General features: G+C 35.0%; 1 protein-coding gene across 3 annotated transcripts in view; it reads left to right on the forward strand.

The window, feature by feature from the left end:
• The window catches only part of LOC127725592 (protein PAT1 homolog 1-like), a 59,399-nt gene that overhangs the window by 44,867 nt on the left and 3,740 nt on the right, over nt 1-10,792 (forward strand). For all 3 annotated transcript variants that reach the window (XM_052232675.1, XM_052232677.1, XM_052232678.1), the window contains 4 exons: nt 2,096-2,231; nt 2,860-2,934; nt 4,086-4,211; nt 9,352-9,449. In XM_052232675.1, the coding sequence (XP_052088635.1) occupies nt 2,096-2,231; nt 2,860-2,934; nt 4,086-4,211; nt 9,352-9,449 (435 nt within the window). The remainder of the gene's footprint in view (nt 1-2,095; nt 2,232-2,859; nt 2,935-4,085; nt 4,212-9,351; nt 9,450-10,792) is intronic.

The raw sequence follows: 10,792 nt of genomic DNA on the forward strand, positions 1-10,792 counted from the left end.
TCATTTCATGGATCAGTGAACAAGGTTAAGTTTTCGTGGTCAAGTTTATATCTCAGATACTATAAGCCATAGGTCTACTATATTTGGTGTATGGAATGATTGTAAGGTTAAATGTCCAACTGGCAGGTGTTATCTGACCTTGACCTCATTTTCATGGTTCAGTGGTTAAAGTTAAGTTTTTATGTTTTGGTCTGTTTTTCTAATACTGTATGCAGTAGATCAAGAATATTTGGTGTATGGAAATATTTTACGATGTACATGTCAGTCTGGCAGGATTTATATGACCTTGACCTCATTTTTACAGTTCATTGCTCAATGTTAAGTTTTTGTTGAGCCTGCGACTTTTGTCGCAGAAAGCTCGACATAGGGATAGTGATCCAGCAGCGGCAGCGTTAGCTAACTTCTTAAAAGCTTTATATTTTAGAAGGTGGAAGGTCTGGATGCTTCATACTTTGTATATGGATGCCTCATGTTACGAAGTTTCCCTCAGTCACATGTCCAATGTCCTTGACCTCATTTTCATGGTTCAGTGACTACTTGAAAAAAAAGTTAACATTTTTTGTAATGTTAAATTCTCTCTTATTATAAGTAATAGGATAACTATATTTGGTATGTGCGTACCTTGCAAGGTCCTCATGCCGGTCAGACAGTTTTCACTTGACCTCGACCTCATTTCATGGATCAGTGAACAAGGTTAAGTTTTGGTGGTCAAGTCCATATCTCGGATACTATAAGCAATAGGTCCAGTATATTCGGTGTATGGAAGGACTGTAAGGTGTACATGTCCAACTGGCAGGTGTCATCTGACCTTGACCTCATTTTCATGGTTCAGTGGTTAAAGTTAAGTTTTTGTGTTTTGGTCTGTTTTTCTTAGACTGTATGCAATAGGTCTACTATATTTGGTGTATGGAATGATTGTAAGGTGTACATGTCTAGCTGGCAGGTGTCATCTGACCTTGACCTCATTTTCATGGTTCAGTGGTCAAAGTTAAGTTTTTGAGTTTTGGTCTTTTTTTCTAATACTATATGCAATAGTTCAACTATATTTGGTGTATGGAAATATTTTATGATATATTTGTCAGTCACGCAGGTTTTTTTTTACCTTGACCTCATTTTGAAGGTCCATTGCTCAGTGTTAAGTCTTTGTGTTTTGGTCTGTTTTTCTTAAACTATAAGCAATAGGTCAACTATATTTGTTGTATGGAAGAATTGTTAGCTGTACTTGCTTGCCTAGCATGGTTCATCTGACCTTGACCTCATTTTCATGGTTCATTGGTCAATGTTTAGTTTACTTGGTTAATGTTAAGTTTATGTGACAGTTGTAATAAAGCTTTATATTTAGGACTATCAACATAATATCAATGATTAGTAAAGAAGGCGAGACATTTCAGCGTGTGCACTCTTGTTGTGTTTTGGTCTGTTTTTCTTAAACTATGAGCAATAGGTCAACTATATTTGGTGTATGGAATGATTTTAAGGTGTACATGTATTTTTTGCTTGGTTTATCTGACCTTGACCTCATTTTCTTTGATCATGTTAAGTTTATGTGATACTTGTAGTAAAACTTTATATTTAGGACTAGCAACCTAAAATCAATGTTCAGTAAAGCAGGCGGGACATTTCAGCGTTTGCACTCTTGTTAAATATTAGATAAATAAATGATAAAGTTTTGGAGCAAGTTTTCATAATTATGTAAACCAGTTACTGGTATTAATATTATTATTTTTCTTCTTCAGCAGATATCTGCTGCTTTTAATCTGGATTTGTCCATTATTTTATCTTTATTAATCATAGTAAATTGCTCCCAGTACAGCCATTTCAATGAGCAGAATCATCACAGATAAATGATAATGGAAGAAGATAGATCTAGCAAAAATGTATATTTATTAGTCATTCTTGATGGCTAATTTAAACTTTTGTTTTCAACATATTTGACAAAAGTTTGAATCAGTCTGTTCATTGGTAAAACAAGTAGGTCTTTAATATGCCATAACTGATGAATAACATGTAATTAAGTAAATCTGTATCTGAATGGATCAAATTTACATAGCAGAGAGAGTTTATTGCTATCAACTTTTTTTTTCTTTTTATAAAGAACTCCCTTATTTGAACAAAGACATGACATGCTTTTCTCGCTGTATAAATATGTGATTAGTGATGACTTCCTACATCTTATGATGGTCAGAAAAGGCAGGAAACTGGTAGCTAGATGTATACCTAACCTTGAAAAGGTAAGTTTAATAGATAGGATCATCCATGATGAGCAAAACTTTGGTTGACTTGTTTGCAAACTTTGTTACGAGTTTTGCTCAACAATTTTAATATAGATTGAAATTTAAAAACAATAGATAGGCTTCTAATTGTGCAATGATCAGATGTCAATCTAAATTACAATGCTTGAGCAAACATTCTAACAAAGTTTGAAAGTAAGTCCACTAATAACTTTTGGTCAACATGGATTTCTATAATAGCACTAAAGTAACTTAAAATTTAGTTGATATTAAATATATGTCTGTTTAATTACCATAAATCTTTTATTTACTTCATCTGAAAACTACAGTATATGGAAAAAAATTATTGAGGCCGATCTAGTCTGAAAACTATTGAAGTATATGAGGCCATGCATGGCGGACTGTAGTATTTTCGAAAGAAAATTATTTCTTTTTTTTATATCAGTACCAGATAAAGAACGGATAATGATACTGAATTTTATGTCAATACCAGATAAAGACCGGATAATGATACTAATTTTATATCATAATATTTTTAGATTAGATTAAAAAGAATAAGTGAAAATATAGAAGCAGGTCAAAGAAACAATAAACAGTGAAATTTGTTTATACTTAGCTTCTGTTTCAGAAAAATGGAGAGGATGTAGTTATGTTAATATTAAAAAGATTACAAGTGCTGCTGAAGAAAGACCATCTAGATGAGGTAAGAAGTACCCATAATTCTTTACGTCAAAAGTCATTATTCATTGTATATATGATTTGTTCCTATTGTAGCTTGCAAAGTTGAATGATAAATCATGTATTTTTGCATTTGAAAGATAAGAACTACCAGATAATTCCATACTACGATATCAGAAGGAGACAACTCCACAATGGTTTTTTTTATATAACAGTTTTTTCTTCATAGATTTAAGTGTAAAAAAAAAACTAATGGTTATTTAGGATAATAAATGTGATGTTAAAAATTGCTAGTCTATAAATAAATCAAATAAAATTCATTTGTTCAAAGACTTGAGATATTCCTGTTGTTAAAGGATTTTTGAAAGACCTATAAATTATATTCTAAAATGCATATTTGTATAAAGGAATACTAAAATTTTTAGATTTTTTTGTAACTTTCTGATATTTAGTTTTCTGTAGTACCCTTTATGTTTGTCATTGCCTGCAACTGTATAATATAAAATAAGGAGATGTGGTATGATTGCCAATGAGACAACTATCCAGCAGTTCAAATGAAGTGGATGTAAGCAATTATAGGCAATGGTACGGCCTTCAACAATGAGAAAAACCCATACCATATGGTCGGCTGTAAAAGGCCCCGACATGAAAAATATGAAATGATTCAATTGAGAAAACTAACGGCCTAATTTATAACAAAACAATTTACGAAAAACAAATATGACAGACATAAACCAACAACAACCACTGAACTACAGGCTCCTGACTTGGGACAGGCACATAAAGAATGTGGCAGGGTTAAACATGATTGTGAGCGCTCAACCCTCCGCCTAACCAGGGACAGTGGTGTTACAGCACAACATAAGAACAAACTATAAAATTCAGTTGAAAATGGCTTAACTCATCATATGGATAAGATCTCATGTTTAATGCTTTGTTGATTACTGTAAATTCAGAAATTTCAACGGGATAGGTTTAGCTAAAGTAAAAAGTTTCATTTAAAATTTTGATAGCATTATGTTTGCACCATTTCCTAGAATCATAAAAATCAATCTCACATTTTGTCCATTGTTTAACAATCACAATTATAATTTCATAATTTACAGTATTTTAAAATCGTGACATTCTGATTCAAAATACATGCACACAGTACATTATATTATTATATATTTGCAGGGATTAATGGTTTTACACGATCCTGTGGTCAGAACAATTCAAAGCTGTGATTTAAAAAGTTTAGTCCAGTTCTTATCAACTTTACTGTCAGAATCAGATACAGCTTCCCAAGCTTTGCAAAATCAGGTTTGTTTCAATTCCTACCCTCTTTGAACCAGAGAGAGCTTACTATCAATTTTTCATTATTTATGGAATACCATTTTTAGGCAGTTAAGCTGCCTTATGCGAGCACCCTAGATTTGTGTTCTACCCAATAAATGCTGAAATACGTGCCATTGTTATTATCTAGCTGGCTATTATGTTATTTATAACTAACTGGACATTTTTTTAATACTTTTATTTCTAGAATACAAAAAATATGACCAGAAAAACCTTAAATGATCGTCGAACTACCCAGAACTTTTGAAGTTGCACATAGGAAGTAGTGCTCAATAGAAATCCGTACGTAGTTTATTATCCCCTGTGCTTTTGGCTACGATGTCAAAGAACAATTGTATGAAATATTTCATCGCCGAAAATAGGTAATTACAAGTCGTTTATATTTCCCAAATGGCAAAAAGCGCAGGAATATTGTTCATGTACAACAAATCTCTATGATAGAGGAAATAAAGTTATATAAGTGGGTGGTAATTTCTAACTTATCTTGCCAAATAAGGTTGTTGTTATTTTATGAATGAAACGAGGTCATGAAAACAGATGCGGAAATCGACGTTGATGGGATGTTTTAAGTAATGTGGACAACTCGTCCCCGAGACAAGTCGGACCGAATCCAATCAAACCGTCTAAGAAGACAACTTTGACCGTTTGTCAGATTTACTTAGGGTTTCATAAAAATATGAGACTAACATGTCTAGCGGAGCCATTAATCTTTTGTTTGTGCATAGGGGTCTATTTAGGGGTATTTGGAGGGGCCTCAAGAAGGGAGGGGTTTACTATAGAACCCTATGGGATTTTTATATTTTTAAATTTTCAAATGACTCAGTAGGTGATAGACACATGCAGTCTTCAGTAATGAGAACAGGACAATACAAAAAATCAACCAAAATATAGGGTGAGTCCCTGGGGGTCATCCCAACCCCCTTCAATTTGAAGATGTACTTTTATCTTGTAAACCATCCCGTTCCCCACCCCTAAACAATATATATACTTGAATGGGACAATAAAAGAAATCAAATGAAAATAATTTGGGGGAGTCCCCAGTACCGTCCCACCCCCTCCTGTTTGAGAACTTGGAAATAGTCAAGATCCCCACCCCTAAACCATATATATTCATGTATGGGACAATAAAACAAATCAAAAATGAAATATAGAGTGAGTCCCTAGGGTCACCCCACCCCCTCCTGTTTGAGAACTTGTAAACGGTCGAGATCCCCACCCCTAAACCATTTATATTCATGTATGGGACAATATAACAAATCAAATGAAATATATAGGGGAGTCCCTGGGGTCACCCCAACCCCTCCTGTTTGAGAACTTGGAAATGGTTGAGATCCCCACCCCTAAACCATATACATTCATGTATGGGACAATAAAACAAATCAAATGAAATATAGGGGGAGTCAATGGGGTCACCCCACCCCCTTCTGTTTGAGAACTTGTAAACAGTTGAGATCCCCACCCCTAAACCATATGTATTCATGTATGGGACAATATAACAAATCAAATGAAATATAGGGGAGTCCCTGGGGTCACCCCACCGCCTCCTGTTTGAGATCTTGGAAATGGTCGAGATCCCCACCCTTAAACCATATGTATTCTTGTATGGGACAATATAACAAATCAAATGAAATATAGGGGGAGTCCCTGGGGTCACCCCATCCCCTCCTGTTTGAGAACTTGGAAATGGTCAAGATCCCCACCCCTAAACCATATATATTCATGTATGGGACAATAAAACAAATCAAAAATGAAATATAGAGTGAGTCCCTGGGGTCACCCCACCCCCTTCTGTTTGAGAACTTGTAAACGGTCGAGATCCCCACCCCTAAACCATATATATTCATGTATGGGACAATATAACAAATCAAATGAAATATAGGGGGAGTCCCTGGGGTCACCCAAAGCCCTCCTGTTTGAGAACTTGGAAATGGTTGAGATCCCCACCCCTAAACCATATACATTCATGTATGGGACAATAAAACAAATCAAATGAAATATAGGGGGAGTCCCTGGGGACACCCCCGCCCCTCCTGTTTGAGAACTTGTAAACAGTCAAGATCCCCACCCCTAAACCATATATATTCATGTATGGGACAATATAACAAATCAAATGAAATATATGGGGAGTTCCTCGGGTCACCCAACCCCCTCCTGTTTGATAACTTGGAAATGGTCAAGATACCCACACCTTAACCATATATATTCATGTATGGGACAATAAAACAAATCAAATGAAATATATGGGGAGTCCCTGGGGTCACCCCAACCCCTCCTGTTTGAGAACTTGTAAACGGTCGAGATCCCCACCCCTAAACCATATATATTCATGTATGGGACAATATAACAAAACAAATGAAATATATTGGGAGTCCCTGGGGTCACCCCAACCCCTCCTGTTTGAGAACTTGGAAATGGTTGAGATCCCCACCCCTAAACCATATACATTCATGTATGGGACAATAAAACAAATCAAATGAAATATAGGGGGAGTCCCTGGGGACACCCCCGCCCCTCCTGCTTGAGAACTTGTAAACAGTCAAGATCCCCAACCCTAAACCATATATATTCATGTATGGGACAATATAACAAATCAAATGAAATATATGGGGAGTTCCTCGGGTCACCCCACCCCCTCCTGTTTGATAACTTGGAAATGGTCGAGATCCCCACCCCTAAACCATATATATTAATGTATGGGACAATAAAACAAATCAAATGAAATATAGGGAGAGTCCATGGGGACACCCCACCCCCTCTTGTTTGAGAACTTGTAAACAGTCAAGATCCCCACCCTAAACCATATATATTCATGTATGGGACAATATAACAAATCAAATGAAATATTTGGGGAGTCCCTGGGGTCACCCCACCGCCTCCTGTTTGAGATCTTGGAAATGGTCGAGATCCCCACCCTTAAACCATATGTATTCATGTATGGGACAATATAACAAATCAAATGAAATATAGGGGGAGTCCCTGGGGTCACCCCATCCCCTCCTGTTTGAGAACTTGGAAATGGTCGAGATCCCCACCCCTAAACCATATGTATTCATGTATGGGACAATATAACAAATCAAATGAAATATAGGGGGAGTCCCTGGGGTCACCCCACCCCCTCCTGTTTGAGAACTTGTAAACGGTCGAGATACCCACACCTAAACCATATTTATTCCTGTTCATCAATTCAAAAAGATTTGAATGACATACAGGGTCAATCTCCTTGGTGTCACATATGCATATCACTTTACTAGACCAAACCAATATGAACTGGACTTTGCCCAATGTCAGGAGACCATGGGAATGACGAATTATGGGGGCTTTGTTTGGGAGACTTCGTAACGGCATCCTGTTACAATTATTTCTTGTTTGTTATAAAAAAAATTTGATGCAAAAAATGAGTCTAGATTATTGAATTTACTTTAATTGTTTATTAAATTATTTCTAGGCCTATCATAATTTTCATTTATGGCTCATTTTAAAGAAAACATTTAAATCTTTCAAGCAGTGTAAAGCCCAAGAATGTTTGACCAACTGTTTTATAATCACCTGTCATTTTATTCCAAAATAGGTATGGAGTCACATCATGCACTTGGGGATGAAGATGGGGGTCATTTACATTGATATATGAGTTGCTTTTGAAAACCTTGATGAAATATTAATTAATTTGCCTTAATAATCAATTCATTTATTGAACATAAATGTACAATATATGAATGTTTAATGTTTGTTCTTTCAAATCTTAAAAAAAAATTGAAGCAACATTGCCACAGTTTTCATAATTACGTTTGCCTTGGTTTTTGGTTAACTGCCTACAGCGCTTACAGTGCTTTGATTCATGAATTTCATGGGTATATGTTAATCACAAATACTCATGTTCAACAAAGTGTGATTTCCAATGAATGAGAACTTTCCATCGGACTCCAATTGACGTGGAAAAGTCAATGATTTCAGCCTTCAAAAATGAGCAAATCCCATACCACATGGCAAGCTATAAAAGGCTCAGCATGACAAATGAAGAACAATTCAAATAAAAAAACTAAAGGCCTGATTTATGTAAAAAACAAATATGATATACAACAACAAACAACAACTACTGATTTACAGGCTCCTGACTTGTGGACCTGGGACAGTGGTGTAACAGCACAACATAAGCACAAACTATACAAATCAGTTGTAAAATAAAATTGAGAATGGAAATGGGGAATATGTCAAAGAGACAACAACCCGACCAAAGAGCAGACAACAGCTGAAGGCCACCAACGGGTCTTCAATGCAGCAAGAAAATCCCTCAGCTGGCCCCTAAATAAAATTGTGTACTAGTTCAGTGAAAATGGACGTCACACTAAACTCCAAAACATATAAATGAACTCAAATTAAAAAACATACAAGACTAACAAAGGCCAGAGGCTCCTGACTTGGGACAGGCGCAAAAATGTGGCGGGGTTAAACATGTTTTGTGAGATCTCAACCCTCCCCCTATAAAAAACAAAAGACTTGGCTCATCAGATCAACACAAAGCACACAAAAAAAATAATAAAAAGACTTAAGACATAAAGTACCAATTAGAGATTACTCACAGTTACTGAAAGCCAGTAATAACTTAAGAAAAAAAGCATGTATCCAAGTGTGAAATTTTGCATATTTTGCTTTTTATGAGTAGCAATAGGTGTCAACAAAACTGAAAAAAGCTGCAATTGATGAAACATAATTTTCTATGATAATGTCATCCGGGATCTTCCTTTTGTGGCACTTTTCATTTCAATAAACAAGAGTACAACCAAACATGATAATTGTCAGTAGTTATTTTTCTTCATGAAGAGCATTTCAGGAGAAAGACATGTACTAATATGCAGTCAAACCTGCCATAAATTCACTTCATTTCAGCAATCACCTGTCTCTAACGGCCACTTTCAGACCCTCTCAAACGTTTCCCTATATAATTTAACTCAAATCGGCGGTCAGCTGTCTAATGCGGTCTGTATATGCAACACCTTACCTTACATTACAATAAATTTCTATATGAATTTGTTGCATTTTATGGTGCAGATCATTTCTATATAGGTTCTTATTTTTCTCATGAGTTAATTATTTGTTTTCTTTTTTCTAGTTTGGAAGTTCTGTTGTTTGTACATTAATTCATCGTGGTGAAGTGCTGTACAAAGATACATCGCCATTAGACATAGATAATCAGCTACAGACAGAGTGGTAAGTTTAACAGGTCTATCACATGAATATAAGTCACATTAATTCACCATAGTGAAGTGCTGTACAAAGACACATCACCATTAGATATAGATAATCAGCTACAGACAGAGTGGTAAGTTTTACAGGTCTGTAACATGTATATAAGTCACATAAATTCACCATGGTGAAGTGCTGTACAAAGATACATCGCCATTAGACATAGATAATCAGCTACAGACCGAGTGGTAAGTTTGACAGGTCTATAACATGTATATATAAGTCACATAAATTCAACATGGTGAGGTGCTGTACAAAGATACATCGCCATTAGATATACTGTAAATTCAGAAATTATTGCGAGGTTTTTATTAATGCGAATAATGCGACTGGGTGACTATCGCAATAATAAGAACTCGCATTCTGATGTCTGTTACATATATCTGTATGCAGATTTTCATGATATCGCAATAATTAATCTCGCATTTTTGTCCATTTTTGAAAAGATACATCACCGTTAGATTTTGATAATCAGCTACAGACTGAGTGGTAAGTTTGACAGGTCTATTTTATGAAAGTCACTTTGAATAAGTGCTGTACAATCAGATCTGACCTTTAACAATATTAGGACAAAATGTCATCAAGAATACTCCAATGTTAGCTTACCTGGTCTGAAGATATTGTGTGTGTGTGGTATTGCTATTGCTTGTTTGATGACATCTTGATGTTTTTTCCATCTGATAACTGAATAAACTTCCTTGAAAAGGTAGCCAATTAAAATCATATTTTCAAAATTTATATCCATTAATACTGACGAACAGTCATTGTGGCTGTATTTATTATTAATACTAGATAAAAGGAGTAAAATGTATTTAATATGTCCACCATGTAAATGGCTGATTTTTTTTGGACCAGATATTAATCATTCTGTTTTAAGTGTGGGGTTAGTTTATCTCTTCTGGACAACCAAGATGTCTTTCTTAAAAATGATTTATGCGATCAAAAATGCAGTATATTCTTTATATTTACACTGTTTGCAACAAGACATTGAACAACCAACAATAAATCAATTCAAATTTGTTTGTCCTTTCCAAATTCAAGATGACAGCCATTACATAACATTGATGAAGGACTAAATTGAAAAATACATATAAAAACCCTCAGCTTAAAAACAAAAATAATAATATTTTTTAATTCCTATCAAATAGTTAAAACCATTTTGGCAGAAATATTTCTGAGGTTGTTACCTTCTGAATTAAAAATTACCTCTTGAAAATCTATTGTGTAATTGTCTCTGTTAATTGAATTATAACATAATTTAACATAACATATATAGGCAACAGGTGATTGATATAGGTGCAAAAAGT

The sequence above is a fragment of the Mytilus californianus genome, unplaced genomic scaffold (genome assembly GCF_021869535.1).
Source record: "Mytilus californianus isolate M0D057914Y unplaced genomic scaffold, xbMytCali1.0.p SCAF_15, whole genome shotgun sequence".
Classification (NCBI taxonomy): Eukaryota; Metazoa; Mollusca; class Bivalvia; order Mytilida; family Mytilidae; genus Mytilus; species Mytilus californianus.